The 19,278-nt window shown below is 47.8% G+C and overlaps 1 protein-coding gene across 3 annotated transcripts in view; it reads left to right on the forward strand.

The window, feature by feature from the left end:
• Positions 1–19,278, forward strand: part of LOC309381128 (vomeronasal type-2 receptor 26-like) — a 65,296-nt gene that overhangs the window by 16,301 nt on the left and 29,717 nt on the right. For 2 of the 3 annotated variants that reach the window (XM_081931662.1, XM_081931663.1), the window contains one exon: positions 18,011–18,871. In XM_081931662.1, coding sequence (XP_081787788.1) covers positions 18,011–18,871 — 861 coding nt within the window. Of the gene's footprint in view, positions 1–16,541; positions 16,892–18,010; positions 18,872–19,278 lie in introns of those variants that run through there. The other variant, XM_081931661.1, reaches the window with a different exon arrangement.

The raw sequence follows: 19,278 nt of genomic DNA on the forward strand, positions 1-19,278 counted from the left end.
GTTAAGAATAGGACGATGCGGAGCGCTAGAGTGGAAAGCCGTCAGGCTAGCGCTTCCTTATTTACGGAAGGCTTTTGGGAAGGTGACCCTCTAAAGGGACATCTCCAGGGCTGGGGGGGGAGATGCGTGTACGTGTGAGTGTGGTGCTTGTGTAATACACGTGACAAATGTGGGGGGGGTGGTTTCCGGTGACAGTTCCCCCCTTCGGAGATAAGATTGCGAAGGTAGGTAAACCGCGCAATCCTTCTCTCCGCACAATCAATAAAAGTCTGATATGTCATACCTAGGGTCTGGGCTGCGGAAGTCCTTCAGGGGTCCCATTTCGGTGAGGTTCGACCGGGTTCCGGGTGCTGATGGTCCATAGGTGGTTGCTAGTCGCGGGCGATGGGTTGGAAGGCAAGAGCCGCAGGTTTGACGGCACACCGGGAAACAGTGGATAGTGCAGCAGAAGACAGCAACGCAAATGGTTACAGTAATGAGGATGAGGAGTCCGTTCCCTAGAAGTTGTTTTATCCAGCCTGTGCCAGGCAGCCAGCTCCACAACTGGGTGTCTGACAGCCCTTCGTGTTGGATGTCTTTAAGCTCGTCTGTTAATCTATGAATGTTGTTGAGGTGTCCGGTAATATTAAGGGTTTGGTCGGACACGTGGGTGCAGCACTCGGTTCCGACAAGGGCACAAACGCCTCCTGTCGAGGCAAGAACGTAGTCCAAAGCAAGGCGGTTCTGTATCGCGGTCTGCCTGACTTCCGTTAATTCCGTCAGGATAGACTGAGTGGCCGCATTGGATTCTTCCATGAAATTTAGTAAGATGTCCGTTAATTTAAGGATATCAACGTGGTTGGAGCCGGCTCCGTACGCAGGGAAAAGAGCCCGGCCATAAGTCTCGCTGTTGGCGGCTACGTCAGAGAGTTGTGACAAGTCTTTTGCCCTTTTGTTCCGCCTCCTCCCGGGGGGTAGGTCTTGAGTGACGCGGACTCCAGGTAAGATTAGGCCAAGGTAACAAGTGCCGCGGGAGTGGGGACTGGCCCATACGTAGCCGCGGTGGCCACAAACCCAGAACAATCCTTGTAAGCATGAGTCTATGCGGCCGGTGAGGAAGGTGCGGAAGAAGCACTGGGTAACCGGGGAGGGGCTCCAGGAGTCGGGCAAGGTCATAACGCGTTTCCATGCAGACGTTAAGGTGGGGTGGATAGAGGGGTTGCCTTGGTGCCATAGGGTAATTTTGCCATTTAAGGTAATGTCAATGGTGTACTTACAGGTGCTCTCGCCGATAATTTTGTCGTTCCCACTGAACTTCCGGCAAAGGTCACCTGCTGTAGGTCCGGTTAGGTAGATGTACTGGTGGGTCAAGTTCACAGCGGTCAGGTTCCAGGATCGCACGTCAGCGGAGAGATGTTGTTGCAGGGTGAGAGGTACTCCTAGAAATGGTATGCCACTGTGAAGGTGTGCGGGAGCGTTGGCACAGATCCAGCACTCCTTGGTTGTTGTCTGTCTTGCAATTTGAGAGATTAATTTCACATAGGTGTTGGAATGCCAAGTGGACAAAAAGTCATTATTGTTGGAGTTTTCGGATACTGACAGTTCCCCCCTTTGTCGAGGTGCGGTACCCGCGGGGTGAAGTGGATCTTGGCGGAGTAGGTAGGTGAGGTTTGTGGTGAGACCTCCACATCTTTGGGGTCCAGTAGTGTCCCATTCCGCTGGGGGTGTAACTGAGTGGTGCCAGCCTTCGAGGTACGCTTTCCCGTCCCAATCGGAGGCGAGTCCGATGTCCCAGACGCAGCAGTACCTTCGGAGGCAAACTCCCTGTAGGATGGTTTGGCGGGGAGCGGAGTCCACGCGTTGGCAGTAAAATCCATGAATCAGATGGTCTGTGGGGTGATTTCTGTCAGTGTAAACTGACTCACCACCGCCATTGTCAAGAAGTGACCAGTTCAAGGGTTGTTGAGGGGTACCATCAGAGAAGAGTACGTAGGAACCATTGAGGCAGTGGGCTCGGTTCCAAGAGTCATCTTTGGTGAGGATGAGTTTGCCAAGTGGCGTGTAAGAGGGCGAGCGTATAAAAAGTTCCCAAGTTTGGTGAGTGGCAAGTGTCGGTAATATGGTATGTCGAAGGAGAACACGGGTTTCGGGTAAGCAGAAATCGAAATCCCCCAGGCGGTCCGGTGTTCCCCTTTTCACCATATCAACAATTCCAAAGTCCAGATATTTGTATTCCATTTGCAATCCTGGGCATGAGCCGTGGGTGGTTATGGTGTGTTGTGCTAAGGTAGAGGTGATAGAAAGGGCGAGCAGGGTGGGTATGGTAATTGCCATTGTGTATGGTGGCCGTCAAACGAAACTGTCAAACTGCGGAGCTGAAGACTGGAGCTGTCAAACTGAGCTGTCAAACTGCGGAGCTTTCAAACGGCGGAGCTGTCAAACTGAGCTGTCAAACTGCGGAGCTGTCAAACGGCGGAGCTGTCAAACTGAGCTGTCAAACTGCGGAGCTGTCAAACGGCGGAGCTGTCAAACTGAGCTGTCAAACTGCGGAGCTGTCAAACGGCGGGCGTATGTTTTCGGAGTTTGAGTCGAATTGGGGGTTGGTCGTGGTCGTTGGCCGTGATTATTTCAGAGGTCCAATGGCTCGATGTGTCAGGTCCGGTCTGTTGGGCTCGGTTCGTGCCCCGATCTGGTCCGGTCTGTTGGGCCCGATTTGTGCCCCGATCTGGTCCGGTCTGTTGGGCCCGATTCGTGCCCCGATCTGGTCCGGTCTGTTGGTCCTCGTCGATGCTGTTGTCGTCGTCTGCTGGTCGGGCGGGTGTATCGTAGGGCGAGTCGTCCACTGTGGGCTCGGGTGGAGAGGCGGGTTTGCAGCGGGTGTGGTGCAACCAGGCTGTCTTTTCTGCTACCTTAACGGAAGTTGGAGTGGTTAAAAGTACTTGGTAGGGGCCCTCCCAAGTGGGCTGTAGGGGTACCTTTTGGTAAGTTTTTGCTAGTATCCAATCGCCTGGTTGGTACGGGTGGATGTTTTCATCTAGAGGGATGTTTTGGCCTGAGGCTGCGTACCTGTGGAGAGTTATGAGTTGCTTTTGGAGTTGTATTACGTATTTAGTTAATTCTGACTCGCCTACTTCTAGTTCTGATGTCGGAAATCTGGTGTTATATACAGGGGAGGGTCGGCCGAATAGTAATTCGTAGGGAGATAGTTTCAGTTTTCCGCGTGGGCAGGCTCTCAAATTATGCAAAACTAATGGAAGGGCATTTACCCATTTGATGCCGGATTCTTTGCAAAGTTTTCCTAGCTGTAATTTAAGTTGCTGGTTCATTCGTTCGACTTGTCCCGAGGAAGGAGGATGGTATGGGGTATGTAATTTCCATTTGATCCCTAGGGCAGTGGAGACTTGTCGGATTATGTCTGAAGTGAAGTGTGAACCCCTATCGCTGTCTATATGTCTAGGCACTCCAAAGCGGGGTATGATTTCTTGAATCAGAGTTTTTGCAACAATGTGTGCAGTTGTTCTGCGAGTGGGAAAACATTCTATCCACCCAGTCAATTGATCAATGATTACCAGAGCATGCTTATAGCCTTGGCAAGGGGGTAGGTCTATAAAATCTATTTGAAGGCTTTCGAATGGAACAAAAGCCCATGGTCTAGCTCCGGATGGGCATCTGGCGGTATGCTTTGGATTAAAGCTCTGGCATGTGTGACAATTCTTTACAACCGTTTTAGCGGCAAGAGCTAAACCTGGAGCATACCAACAGCGTTGCATTGTGTCAATGAGTTTTTCTCTTCCCCAGTGGGTAAGTTGGTGCAGAATTCTCAAATGTTTAGGTACCCACAGTCTGGGCATTATAAGTCTTTTATCAGGAAAGTACCAAACCCCTTGGTCTAAATGGGCTCCTTGTTCCTCCCATCCCTTGATCTCCTCTGGGGTTGCTGTCTGGTACATTTCGGCGAAGTTCACATCTGATGGAATTTGGGGCCCCTGGAATTCATTATCTGTGGATAAGGGTTGTAGGGCTGCTTCTTGCGCTGCGCGGTCAGCACATCTATTTCCTATTGAGATGGGGTCCTTCCCTTTGGTATGTGCCTTGCAATGGACTACTGCAATAGCTTCGGGAAGGTGTATGGAGTCCATGAGACGTTGCACTAGGGGGGCATGTGCAATTTGAGTACCTGCCGCAGTCAAGAAACCCCTCTGCAACCAGATCTGCCCGGTTGCATGTACTAACCCGAAGCAATACTTTGAGTCTGTGTAGATTGTGATTTTCTGTCCTGCTCCCAGTTCGCATGCTCTAATTAGTGCAATGAGTTCAGCAGCCTGTGCGCTGTATCTTGCATTGACGGGTCGTGCCTCTAGGGTCCTATTATCAGTGACTACGGCGTATCCACTTTTCCGTTCCCCTCCCACAACTTTGGAGCTCCCATCCGTGTATAGAACGAGGTCAGGGTCGGTTAGCGGGAGATAATCGAGGTCCTCCCTGGGTTTCTCTAGGTGACGGACTATTTGGGAACAATCATGATGCGGGGTGCCGTCGTCCGGGAGGGGAAGGAGGGTCGCAGGGTTTAGGGAGTTTACTCGTTTTATAGTGACATTGGATGGGCTGAGGAGAATAGCTTCGTATTTATTCAGGCGTTGAATAGTGAATCGTTGGCAACCTTGCAGGCTAAGTAGGGTAGCGACAGCGTGGGGGACGTTTACAGTTAGATCGTGCCCTAAAACTGTCTCTTGTGCTTTCTCAAGGAGCAGTGCTGCCGCTGCTACCGCTCTGAGACATCCCACATTCCCTAAGACCGTAGTGTCAAGTTGAAGGCTGTAATAAGCGACAGGTCTGTTTTTCCCTTGGAATGGTTGGGTAAGGACGCCAGAGGCTACTCCTCTATTTTCATGCACATATAAAGTAAAGGGTAGTCTGTAGTCCGGGAGTCCAAGAGCGGGTGCTGATCTAAGTTCCCTCTTTATGGATTCAAACGCTTCAAGCGCCTCCGCAGACCACTGTAGCTGGTCTGGGGCATCCTCGTGCGTCATTGCTGTGAGGGGACGGGTGAATTCTCCGTAGCGGGGAATCCAAGCTCGGCAGAATCCGCTCATTCCAATAAAACCTCTGAGCTGTCTCTTAGTTTTTGGCAGGGGTAGTTTTGTTATTGTCTCGATCCGATCTGTGGTCAGGGCACGGGTGCCTTTCCCCAGGATATGACCAAGGTATTTGACTTCCTCTTTGCAATACTGTATCTTTTTCGGAGACACCTTATGTCCTTTGTCTGCTAATATGTTCAGGAGGGCTATGGTGTCGTTTCTGCAAGAGTCTAAGTCCCGCCCACAGAGTAAGATGTCATCTACGTAAAGCCTCAGGGCAGAGCCTCCCGGTAGGGTCACATCTGCCAAATCTTGGTGTAGGATAGATGAAAAAATTGCAGGGGATTCCACATACCCCTGGGGTAACCGGGTCCACGTTAGTTGCCCTGTCTGCCAAGTGAAGGCAAACAGGAATTGGCTTTTGGGGTCTACAGGAATACTGAAGAAGGCAGAGCATAGGTCTATGACTGAGTAAACTGTAGTTCCCTCCGGTATGGTGCTTAGGAGATGATGTGGGTTGGCGACCACGGCATGTCGGGGAATGACAAAGGAGTTGACAAGCCTGAGGTCTTGCACCAAGCGCCATTTGACCGGGTTTGTATTGGGCTTTTTGACAGGGAGGAGAGGGGTGTTGCAAGGGGAAGCGCATGGGACCAGAACTCCCATCTTCAAGAATTCGTCGATCATAGGGGTTAGTCCTTGTACTGCCTCAGGGGGAAGCGGGTATTGCTTAGTGCAAGGGAAAGGCAAATCTTGTCTGTAGTTCACTCTAACTGGGGTCGCTGATTTTAAGAGTCCTACGGAGGTTGACTCGGTTCCCCATAGAGAAGGAGAAACATTTTTCAGAAGTTCAGGTGGGAGGTCGATATCTGGATTTAGGGCTTCTTGTAAAACTCCTTGGAAATTAAAAATTGATTCATCCGGCATGTGTAAGTAAATGCCTTCTTGACCGCATTGTATAGTGGCGTTTAATTTGCAGAGCAGATCCCTCCCCAAGAGGTTAACAGGGCTAGAGGTTAAGAGGAAAGTATGGTTTACAGATAGGGGTCCAACCGAGACGTTTGCAGGTTTGGAAAGGGGGCAGTTCCGGGGAATTCCGTCCAGTCCCATTACGGTTCTGGTTTCTTCCCCGGGGGTTAGGTGGCTGCCCGTAAGGGTGGAGTAGGTGGCTCCAGTGTCTAAAAGGCAATTGTAGGTTTGTCCATCGATTTGCATGGTGCAGATTGGGTCCGAGGACGATAGTCGCAGGACGGGGCAAAGAAAGGGGAAAGGGGCGGGACCTGCTCCTAGTTGTCAATTCGATTGATATTCATCCATCACCATCTCATGAGCTGGGTTAGTGGTGTAGTTGGCCGGTTTAAAGGGATTTGTAGGATCTTGAGCGTGGTTCCTAGGTCTAGGTTGGGGAGGGGGAGGACCGGCGCGATGTAGTTGTTGGGTCATCGTTGAATTATATCCATATGGGGAATCCGACCCTCTGGGTCTGGGATAGACTGGGTCCCGATAGTCCGTTTTGTATAGTTTGGTGTCGCTATACTCTGGTTCTGTCGTGTTAGTCAGGAAGGGGCAAAATTTCCTGATGTGTCCCCTTTGTTCGCATTTGTAACAAATACGGTTGTCCCTAGAGTCGGGTCCCCATTGTTTGTTCTTGTAAGGGGGGACCCCTCCCGCATAGGCCAATACTCGTGGAGAATCGGGTTTCTGATCTTTCTTTCTTCGTTCATCCCTAGAGTTGAATACTGATTTGGCGATGGAAAGGATTTCGGTTACCGTCTTTCCATCATATCCCAGGTGGGAATTTAGGGCTTTCCGTATGTCCGCTGTAGCCTGGTCCTTGAAGAAGCCTTTAACTATGACTTCATGTTGGGGGTTCTCTGGGTCTATCCCGCCCCAAGTTTTGATAGCCGAAACTAGTCGGGTGTAATAGTCAGACGGGTGTTCTTCTGGCCCTTGAAGGACGGTCTGGACTTTAGTCCAGTTTACAGTTCGCTGGCCAGCAGCTTTGATTCCATCTAAGATGGCCTTTTTGAAAATCTTTAAACCCCATATTCCATCGTTTGTATTATAGTCCCAGTCTGGGTCATTGAGTATCGTCTGAGCGGTCAGTGGGGTCATTGAGGCGGGACGATTTGGTTGGTAGCCTTCTCGGGTTAGAGCCTCCCCCGCCTTCGCTAGTATTTCTCTTTTTTCTGCCTCGTTAAAGAGGGCCCCAAGTAACATATGTACATCTGCCCATGTAGGATTGTGTGTAGAGAAAATGGTGGCCACCTGGCGGTGACATTTATCAGGGTCGTCCCTTAAAGAGGGCATTTTGTCAGACCAATTCATCAAATCCGAAGTAAGGAAAGGTTGATGAGTGAAGACCATGCGGGGTGGATCCCCAGCTCTGACTGGCGGTATGGGCAATGCTCGCAGGGGGTAGGCGCCCTCTGCTTCTCCGTTTGACGGAATGTCCCTGTTTCGGGTTCTACTAGAGACGGGACCCTCTCTGTCTCCGTTTAACAGCTGGCCATTGAGCAAGGGCCCTAGAGTTAAGTCCGCTTCATCTCCCCTTAAGTTTGGCGTGCTTGTAGAAGGGTCAGGTGGTTGCGCACTCGGTAGGGTTTGGGACGGGGTAGTGGTGACATTTGTTGTGTTTTCCCTTGACCCTACACCTCCCCCACCAGCTCCTGTTCCTGATCCTGATGGTTGGGGAGCTCGTGGTTCAGGGTAGTAGAAGGGGATGAGGCTCCTATCCAATTGTTCTTCTTGGGCTCTAATCTCATCGTAAGGGGGAGGTCCGGTTGCTTTAAGAACAGCCATTTGTCGGACGATTCGAGCCTGCTTTTGTTGGAACAAGTCACGGGCCTCAACGAAAGCATTTAGATAATAGAGTTGGCGGGGTTTTTCATCAGCCAAGTAAGCTTTGAGTGCTTGTATCCTCACGATGTTAAAAGACCCATGAGGGGGCCATCTCGAGGCTGGCTCTAACTGGTGGGTAAATGCGACCCACGAGATGTTGCAGAGGTCCTTCAGCTTTGACTTTGAGAGTCCCTTCCTCCCTCTTAATTCCTTCCAACTAAGGAGAACAAATTGTAGAGGGGTATCGGAGTCCTCTCCAGGGCGGCAAGGCTTCATGGATGCCTGGTCACCGGGAGGAGCCCAGTCAGAGTGTTGGGATGCGTGGGCACCCATCGCTCTGATACTCGAGGGGAAAGGGTGCTCCGCTAGCGACTTGTACTAAGGTTAGAAGGGACGCACAAACAAGGGGAAGAAGGAAAAAGAACAGGACCACAACACACACACACAAAGGGAAAGGGGAAAAAGAATATTCTTTCAGTAAACGAGGTACCTCTTTATCTCTGCTTAAGCTTAAACCTGCCTATCATCCTTTGACTGGATTCGACTAGTCCTCTATATACTTCAAACACTAAACCTTAGCCCACGGGTCTCTCCCTCTACCCGATACACAACTGCGGATCCTGACAGTACAGTTTACACAACTGGTCCTAGTGTGGGGCCCCAACCCGGGTTCCGCCCCTTCTCCCTTCACGACAGCCTCCTGCCTAGCCTTTGGGACTAAGATCGAAATCTCCTACTGGACGCTTGCGCAGTGCAATGCCAGATCGGGATCCGAGAAAAGTCAAGTTCGGAAAGGAAACAAACGACCTTGCATTCTCACGTACCCGGGTCATCCCTAACAAAGGTCGCCGGGCAGGAGGGGCGGCTTCGTTTGCATAATTAGCAGAAAGAAGGATAGAGAGAGAGAGAGAGAGCTTTGAGGGACGCCTCCAGCCGACTCCGAGAGAGGGACGTCAGAGAAAGACAGTAAAGAGCCACGCTTTCCCGGACTCAATTCCAAGACGGAAAACGGGGGAGAAAAGGGATAGAGAGATCAAGACGTTCCTGGACGACCCCGAGGGGGAACGTCGGAAAACAGCAAAGTACCACAATTTCCCCGGTCACATACCGTGTAAGAAACTGGGGGGAGAGAAAGGGAAAGGTTTTGACATTCCTGGACGACCCCGAGGGGGAACGTCAGACAGTAAAGTTCCGAAACCTCCCTGGCCACTTTCCGAAAGGGGAGAATCGGGGAGAAAAGAATAGAGGAAGAACGTTCCTGGCCGACCCCGAGGGGGAACATCGGAAATGATAGAAGGAAAGTCTGGCTGTCGTGAGGACGTTACTTCCCACCCACCTCCCAATGTGTCTTTTCTCTTCAAACCATACTCACGTTCGAAGATGTCCCCCGTAGATCCCGGGATCCTTTCCTTTAGCCGGCTTTACCTCGCCTTTGCTCTCTCTGGTTGGGCTTCTGGTGACGGTTGATTACCGCCCACAAAGAGGAGGCAGGGAGAGGAAAAAGGGATCCCCGAGCTAAGGTTGCCCGGTGGCGCCCGATCCCCTCTATCTCCCCCCTCGCCTCTGTAGGAGAACCAAGTGTCCCTTCGTGGTCGCCAAAAACTGTTACCGGACAAATCCGAGGGCTCCCTTGGACAAACAGAGACACCAACCAGAGCAAGTCAGAGCAAAACAGCAGCCAGTAGGCTTGGTCTTTATTAGAAGAAAGACTGTCGCGACAGGGCTCCCACCGCCCACGAGGTGAAGCAAAATGGAAGCCCCGAACAAAAGAAGACCCTAACTTTTATTAGTTACTAATCCCCAAACTACACCCCCAGAATTACATCACATCTACATCATGATTACATTAAAATTAGGAGGAGTCGAGGAGGGGCTACACAGGTAATCCGAGTGTCCTGACACCTGGCCGGAGCCTCCTGCCTCCTCCCCACATGAGTCAATTTCAAGAACAAAAGGAGAAGGGTGAAGTTTCCTGCCCCCTGAGGGGAATCCGGTCAGTGTCCTTTGTACAAGTCTGGGTGGAATACACTAAAAGGTGCAGCTTGATTGTGTTCTTGATAGTCTCCTGTCTGGACTCATCACGATGGCTATCAAGGTAATCACGCCAGCCGGGGGGGAATCGCTGTGTACGTGACTGCTCGGTCAGGAGATTATGGTTACCCAGCGTCATGTCACCCCCCTTTGGTAGTCCTTTGGATATGTAGTAAAATAAAAGTGGTCCGATAAAAATCCGTCGTACGGTTGATTTTTAACGAATATAAAACGGCGAATACTTTGAAGTTCAAACCAACCCCAAGTTCAGGAAACAATGTAGCAAGCTCTTGATTGGATTAGTCACGGTTGAGTGAATTCGGAAACGTTGTATCAGTGAGCTGTCAAACAGGGACACACCGAATGGCGGCTGCAGTACCAGCGCAGTCGCCACCAGGGGCGCTGTTCGCTAATGCTCATTGGTTGAAGCGGCTGTCGAGTGATCCAGAGTTCAGTCGCCAGGTCTACCCACGTTAAGAATAGGACGATGCGGAGCGCTAGAGTGGAAAGCCGTCAGGCTAGCGCTTCCTTATTTACGGAAGGCTTTTGGGAAGGTGACCCTCTAAAGGGACATCTCCAGGGCTGGGGGGGGAGATGCGTGTACGTGTGAGTGTGGTGCTTGTGTAATACACGTGACAAATGTGGGGGGGGGTGGTTTCCGGTGACAATCACTACTGGGAAAGCCCTGGCTTTAACTATACGGACCTTTGTTGGCAAAACTGTGTACTCAACACCATGTACTCCCTTAATTCCTTATCAAGTTTCCTTATACCATTTGTACCATTAAAGCTTATTCTAACTTTAGTCTACAGCAACTTCTGTGTCATTCACTTAGTTTTCTGCAGAATGCAGAGGCCAGACTGGTGACTGGGAGTGGCTGTTGGGACCATATAAAACCCCTCCTAAAGATCTACATTGGTTCCCAATATGTTTCTGAGCACAATTCAACGTGTTGGTGCTGACCTTTAAAGCCCTAAACAGTTTGGCCCTGTATAGCTGAAGGAGCGTCTCCACCCCATCATTCATCCCAGACAATGAGGTCCAGCTCCGAGGGCCTTCTGGCGGTTCCCTCCCTGTGAAAAGCAAAGTTACAGGGAAGCAGACAGAGGGCCTTCTTGGTGGTGGCACACTCCCTGTGGAACACCCTCCCATCAGATGTCAAGAAAGAGCACCACAACTTTTAGGAGATATCTGAAGATATCTGTATCGGGAAGTTTTTAATGTTTGATGTTTCAGTATGGTTTTATATGTGCTGGAAGCTGCCCTGAGTGGCAGGGGAAACCCAGTCAGATGTGAAGCAGGGTCTGGAGGAATTTTACCCTTATGCTATTCATATAATCACTTATTCATTTAATCAAGTTATCAGTTATCAATATATTCACATATAACCAGAGTTTTACAGTGATTTTATAATCCAGTTGAATATATGAAAGCTTCTGCTTAGCTTAACAGCAAAACTGCTTGAAATTGCAAGTTTCCAGAAGTGAACCTTGGCCCAAGAGTACTTTCTTGCTCTCTATAAAAGAGGAAGCGATAAATCAGGAGATGCTGGCACATCTCTCCCCCCTCTTGTCCAGACTAAGTCTGTACACAAAACAGGAAAGTGCCAACCACAATGTCCTTAAATGAACAGATGTCGCAGGGGAGTTACAGTTAAGAGTGCCTCCTTGCCTTAAGTTTCTATTTTGCACCGTTAAATCTGGGGGAAAGGTCGGACTGCATGTTCAGACTGAAAAAGCAGAAGTTGGCAATAGAACTCTTTACACGGTCAGGAGCCTGGCTGAATGCACTCATTAGCTTATTTTGCTGGCGCTTGCAATTGTAGTCGATTATGTCATGATCTGTAATGTTGTACTCAGGTATAAAATCCCAGAGCTACAATGTTCTGGGCCCCAGTCTTTTGGAAAGGATTCCAACTGGGTCCATTTATTGCTCAGCAATAAAACCTCACCTTCCTTTTCTCCATTGCTGCGTCTGTCAATTCTTTGACTCTATTTGAGTTGGTACCATTGCTAAAAATCTTTGCAACAGATGAGTGGCACATGACTATGATTATGACTTTTTCACACGGGCTGCGGATGGCTTCACCCTGGTGCCTTGCCAGGGGGAGAGAGGCAGGGGTCTTCCTAAAAATACGTACTTAGCTGAGCAAGGCTGGATGCAGCTCCTGCTCCCGAGAGCAGCACATGCTGGAGCAGTATGTGGGCTTGCTCAGTCGGGAGGGGGCAGGGGATGTTTAGCTGCTGATCCATTACAAAGTTGGAAACCAAATCTCACCCAGCCCTAGTGGCTCCTCCAAAGGATCCTGGGAACCGGAATTGGTTCAGGACGCTGAGAGGGGCTAGGAGACACATCCAGTCCTGCCGCCCTGCATTCCCAAGGCTTCCATTCCCAGAGGGGTCAGCAATCCACACTTCTTGCCAGAGAACTCTGGAATTGTCGTTTGGCAGATGGGGGGGGGGAGAGGGTCTCCCATCCAGTCTCTCCACATAGGGGGCTGCCTCTCCCCACTCCACAGGGCTCCTCCTGCCTCCAGTTCCTTGGATGATTATCTCTGTTATTCAATGCGACTTTCCCCTCAATCCGAAGGGGCCTCATTTGCATGCCCTGTTTCTCTTCCCCCAAAGCCCCCTCCCCCAAAAGGAAGCAGCACCTGGATCCCAAGGAAGAGCAGAGCTGCAGACCTCCTGCGAACTGGCCCCCTCCCTGGCTTGGCAGAGTGGACAAGGGAGGACCCTCTGCTGCTTGACTTGGAGGTCTCCCCCCAGCATGCATGAACATGCAGTATCCCTGCACCCCTGGGACCCCCTTCTCCCTATGGCACCCTCAGGGGGAAGAGAGAGGAGACTTGGCAGAGAGGAATTGGGGGCAGGACCCTCTGCTCCTTGCCTTGGGGGTCTCTCTCCAATGCAGAACTGAACTGAAGGGTTCAGTCAGCCTGCTTATATAGAGCTGCTTATATAAAGTTGTTATGTAACTGTAACAACTTTCTGTAACTATCCAATCACTGAACATCACTTTCGATCCCTTATTTGCATATGTGGACCTGAGTAACAGCTATCTACAGTACCCCCTGCTGGCCCAGGGTGAGAACTGCAGTACATAACACAACCTTTTCAAAGTTTCGATAAATGCTAGTTACAGGTAGCCGTGTTGGTCTGCCGTAGTCAAAACAATATAAAAAATTCCTTCCAGTAGCACCTTAGAGACCAACTAAGTTTGTTATTGGTATGAGCTTTTGTGTGCATGCACTCTAAGGTGCTACTGGAAGGAATTTATTTATTTATTTATTTATTTTGATAAATGCCGTTCTGCTTGTCCCAAGGATCGCTGCTCAGGGGCCCCTTCTCACCCCACTTCCCTCCTTGAGGCAGTCCTGGTAGCACCTCACCTGCTTCCAGATGTCAGGGGCCTCCTGCTCCTTCTGCCAACTGGGCCCTGGCCTTTTGCCCCAAAGTCTTCCTGCGCTGCCCCTCTGCCAAACTCCGCCTTCTGTCTTGCTGCATCAATTGACCTCCTCCCAGTTTGGATTTCACTTGTCTGCTGGCCAAGCTGTTGCCCCAGTTTCCTGCTTGCAGGGAGGTAATTGGAGAGAGGGCAGTAAAAAGAAGCTGCTGCAGCTACAGCGAAACAGTCCTTGCTCCGCTTCTCTCATGTCGACATGGGAGCGGTTGTGGAATATAGACCTGAAGTCTACAGGAAGCTATGGTTTGAGGGGAAACTATATGAAAATGATGTATAGATGTTATTTGATGACATTCATGTTGATAATACTGCATAAGCAAATACTTTTGATAATAACACAATACACAAATAAAATTTAATGGGGCAAATCATTTAAAGAGATGAGCCCATAATCACGATGCATCTGAACCTGGAATTTCCCTAGGCTGTGATTGTACCTTTAACTCTAGGCCTTCACATTTTGGGGGGAAATGAAGGCTTGCTGGATTATGCCCAGTATGAGGGATGTGTAGATGAATTTCCTCCAGTTCTGGGCAGGTGCAGCTTGGACCTACTGAGCTAAGTGCCACCTCCTGCTAATTACTCTTCAAAAGAAATAATAAGATTTGTAAGATTCCAAGTCGGGAGGATGACTCCTCACAGGTTCAACATGCATGATGCAACTTCCAAAGCAAGGAACACCCCGGGGAACAGATAATCCTCCCCATCATTAGCAGAATTGCTGGTTTTCATCCTGAAAAACACAAAGTGCTTCCAGAGCTCTTCAGCTACATCAACAATCAACATCTGAAGTTATAAAGATCTCACATTATTTAGAACTAGATTTGGGTCTAGGCAGGACTCTATCATTCCTGTTATGATCATTTCCCCTCCGTTTCTTAGGGCATTCGTCTTTGGCCACTGGAAAATCGGACCTCATTCTATGGCTCTTAATTAACACACATATCCAAGCAAACTGCTTCATCGCAACTGACCTCACTTTCCTTTGGACAAACTGATTTGCAAGGTTGCACCATTTTTTCCTCTTTATACACCAGTGCTGTGATAACTGTTGCTCCGTATGAGGATTTTTAAAACAAAAAGAATTATTTTAGATGTTGTTGAGGTCAATCCTGATGAAAGTGGTGTGTGATGCTGCAGAGGCAAAGATGGGAGGCTGTGTTTCCTGGCTCTGTTCTTCCAACAGAATCATGCTGGTTGCAATGCTTCTGCTTGTCTTGCTGTGTCATGTTGTGGGCCAGAAACATTCCATTAACTGTAGCATACAAGATGATCCCCTCCCGATCCCTCATGAATTTTACCATCCTGGAGACCTGGTCATTGGAGAGATTGTTTCTCAGGTCTTCTTCCTCCATAATCTCCTCTCGTTCCTGAAGCAGCCGACACAGATTGTGATTAATGAGCCAATGTAAGGCACCATCTCTCCATCTCACTCATGCCGCTTATTTAATAAGTTCCAAGTATAGTTGCTGAGAACTTATATTTAAGGAACAATTGTTGTTTGTTCATTTCTGGAGTGAGAAAAGTGGCATCTACAACATATTGGTGGCAGAAAGCATTCATAGTTTTCTCTCAAAAGTGTTCTTGAAATGTATGGAAGTTGTGGTCTGTATTGGAATTAGGTTGGTGATTGTGTTGGGAACTTGAGGCACTCTGCTCAAGAGAAATGAGCAAAACCAGAAATAATAGTGGGAACAAAGGGGCAGTGGAAATCCCCCCCAAAATGCATAATGAAGGTGGTTTATCAAAGGTTATGGTTAGCTACTACATAAAGGTGAGTCAAGCTGGGAGCAAACAGGTCATCAAGCTGCATATGTGACAGTATAAAACCATATGTGTAGCTGCAGCCCCCGTAGTCTCTTGTCTGCGCCATGAGATGAATGAGCCACCATTCTTGCATAAGAATAAAGCCTTTTTGCTTTGCTGCCCATTGCCTGGTGATAGTCTCTGCCGCACAACAAACCTCAACGTGGCCGAGTCCCACAAGAGCCCTTCCACCAGCCTTGCACAGAATATCTACGTGGAGGGTTTTGTTCCTTCAGTTAAGACAGGAGTGAGGAAGAATAACTAAATCTGGGTCATATTAAAGCTAGTTATTCCCTCCCGCTGTCAAACATTTTATTGCCTTAAGTACACTGGAGATGAACCAGCAATCAAATATGGCGAGAGTATGTGTTGGCTAGATGCCTTTGGAAGTATAGTCTGGACCCCTCGTCTTGTTCATTTAAACATATATAAATAGGCACAGGCAAAATACTATAGGAATGTGTGTTCATGCACGGGTGTGTGTGCGATTTTAAAAGCTCATCCTAAAACATAATACACTAGCTATTATTACAAGGCTTGCAGTTTGATTTTCTTCTTGCTTTCTTCTCTCATTTTATCACCAAGTAGAAAATGCTCTTCAGCTGCATTAATATATCCAGATATTAAATAATCCATTATTAGTTACGTGATGCAATTTTATCTTAGTTATCGTTCAATTGTGTCTATTGATATAGAGATTTTCAGTAATAACTGCATAGAATGAAATAACAAGATTGTCAGCGGAGAGTTGGTTGAAACGGTCTCATTCTATATCACTTCTCTTCTTTGAGTTTCCTTTTAAAAATACTAGGAAACAGGTCATCCCTGAAACACAGTACTAAACTGGAAGCCAGGAGGGAAACAATGATCAAATGGGGGGGAAACCTGGGAAAGTGTGTGCCCATGTTGACATGAGAAAAGTTAGGATGGGGGAATCACATAGGTTCTCTCTAGGTATGAATTTAAGGGAAACTTGTGCTAAGCTAATAGTGCAATGGATTATAACAATAATAAATAGGAATTAAAGTGATTTTGGGAAATGCCAATAAAAGAATGAAAATTGTAATCATGTGGCTGATTAGCAAGATGAATAAAGAAAGAAAATGGGAGAAAGGTTAGGTATATAAAACTCAAGGAAAAAAGGCAGGTTATACATTTAATAACTAATGAATAAACATACTGATCCAGTAGAAATAAGATTAAAACTATACAAAATATTTTATGTACCTTGTGAAAACATGTAAAGAAAATCTTAACTTTACACTCAGTTGATTGGCAAAGGGAATGACTCAACTGAGGTTCAAACAAGCAGATGAGAGAAGAAGAGGATGGATGTCCTTTGGTTGCTTCTGTTACTGTTGTTTGTCAACAGCTTTAACATCTGTAATTTCCATGACAGTTCGGTACCAAAGAACTACCAGCACATCTTGGCCTTGGCATTTGCTGTCCAAGAGATCAATGAAAACCCCGACATTTTATCCAACGTCTCTCTGGGATTTCACATCCTCAACAGCTACTACACTGCCAGGATGACCTATAAGGCCAGCCTCAGCCTCTTTTCTGCACAAGGGAGGTTTGTCCCCAACTTCCAGGGTCACAACCAGAACAAAGTGATAGCTCTGATCGGAGGATGCATCTCCGAAATCTCTGCAAATGTGGCCGTCATTTCAGCAATGTACAAGACTCCACAGGTAAGCCTGTTTCTGAGAGAATAGAGAGAACACATCGTGGTTCCGTTCAGGGAAGTTTTTAATGTGTGATTTTACTGTATTTTTGGTTTCTGTGGAAGCCGCCCAGAGTGGCTGGTACAAATATTTTATTATTATTATTATTATTGGATCATCATGATTTCGGAAAAATTGCCTGTTATCCTTTGGATAAATGCAGGTTTAATGATACTGCTATCAGGTTTATTGACAGTTCATTGGCAAACTGTGCTGATTAACAAGTTTTAAGCAGAGCTTTGTCCTTTCCCTGATCTTGTTCAACCTTTTCATCCATGACTTTGGTCACTAGTTGGGAGCTGTATCTGTGAACATTGTCTGACATAGACAATGGGGCGACGTCCTCAGAGGAAAAGATGTGGGGCCTGCAGAGGAGCTCAGAAGACCTGAGGATCTGGAGGAACCAGTCCTGTCCCAAGGCCACCTGAAGTGCCTCTTGACAGATGGAACTTACCTGATGTCCCTCATAGTCTTTCTCAGAACCTGAAAGTCCTGCTTTCATCCCTGATTCCCCCTGAAGACTGAGGGTGGCAGATCGGGATGGTGACAAAATGTGTTAAAAGTGAGCAGAAGAGGGAGCTGGGATCAAGCTTGCATGTTTGCACACAAAGCCATCTGACACCTTACTTGCGTGATCCTAAATGTCTACCAGCTCTCTGTGGTTTGCCTGGCATGTTTAGGTGATGATTTGTTAATACCCTGTGTCCTCCATTGGCATTAAACAACGGGTTTACAGAATGCACACAAAAAGCTCCCTTTTCTTAATTTGTTGCCTGGATCCACCCCTTGACATGATTATGGATTCCTGTAGATCTTCTGTTACAGATGATGGCAGCATATGACCGCCTGAAGCAAAACCCCAGGAGTCTTTAAATACTTCAGATATTTTAATGACTGCCACATAGCAGAGACCCCCTTTTCTACAGTCCCAGAAGTAAGGACTAGCACGGGAGAAAGAGTACTCAAACCGAGCAATGCAATTACTTGCAGATGGTGTTATTCTGATATTCCACAGATAAAATGGCATACAAGCCATTAGATTCATGTAACATCACTTTTGAATAATGTTTATGCATTTTATTTCAGCTCACTTATGGATCATTTTTGCCAATGCAACATGCCAACACTTTATTCCCCTTTTTGTACCAGATGGTCCCAAAGGAAGCCCACCAAAACACCGGAGTTGTGATATTACTTCAGCATTTTGGGTGGACATGGATTGGGCTTGGTGCTGTGGATGATGAGAAAGGGGACCGGTTTTTACAGACAATGGTTCCAATGCTTGATGAAAATGGTATCTGTTGTGCCTTCATCATGAGAATACCCAAATGGAATTATGTGGATGAGATTATAGAGTACGTTTCACAACGCATAGAACACTATGTAACTGTCTTCAAGGAGACAGCCAATGTGTTTTTTGTATATGGAGAACCGCCATCCTTTCAGGCTTTGAGAGTGCTGTTCTTTGTAGCACCATTCATAGAATTGCCACCTCTTGGAAAAGTCTGGATTGTTACATCTCACTGGGATTTTGCATCATTCTCCATTCAAAAGAATTGGGATTTACAAACCTTCCATGGTTCCATATCTTTCACAGTTCACTCCAATCAGCCTGAGGGTTTCCAAAAGTTCCTTCAGATGGTAAGACCTTCGTGGTTCAAAAGAGATGGCTTTATTCAAGACTTCTGGGAACAGGCTTTTGACTGTTTGCTAACAGCGTCCAAGGAGTGGGAAGAAGAGGAGAATAAAACCTGCACTGGGGATGAGAATCTGGAGAGTCTTCCTGGAAGTTTGTTTGAAATGAAAATGACTGGCCACAGCTACAACGTCTACAATGCTATCTATGCTGTGGCACATGCTCTGAATGCTATATTCCAATTCAAATCCATGCATAGAAGATTGGAAGAAGGACGAAAAACGGCATTTCAGAATGTGGAACCATGGCAGGTAATAAAATTAAAGAAACTTAAATTGAGATTTACTATAACTATGTTTAAGGTGTTTAAGGTATGGATACCCAGAGAGGTACTGTTAGGCCCAGAGCCATCACCCCTCCAGTTCCCTTCATGATCTCATGCAGCCTGTTCTTGTTGTAAAAGGTGGGATGATGCCTGAATTGGAAACCAAGTTATAAAGGCCAGTGTGATCAATGTGGGAACAATTTATAATCTTAGGTGCAGAGTGTGCTAGAGGGATGGTCTCACCAATCTATAGAAGGCTCGTTGAACACAAAGTTGTTAGCAAAATGAGTTGTAAGTTGACCTGGGAGCAGGACCCTGGGGGGTGCTATCGATGAGGCATGTGGGAGCAGTTTTCTTTGGGTTTCTTTTAGCAAATCCACTTGGATAAGCAAT

This window comes from Podarcis melisellensis (assembly GCF_964234715.1).
Source record: "Podarcis melisellensis genome assembly, chromosome: 12".
NCBI classification, from domain to species: Eukaryota; Metazoa; Chordata; class Lepidosauria; order Squamata; family Lacertidae; genus Podarcis; species Podarcis melisellensis.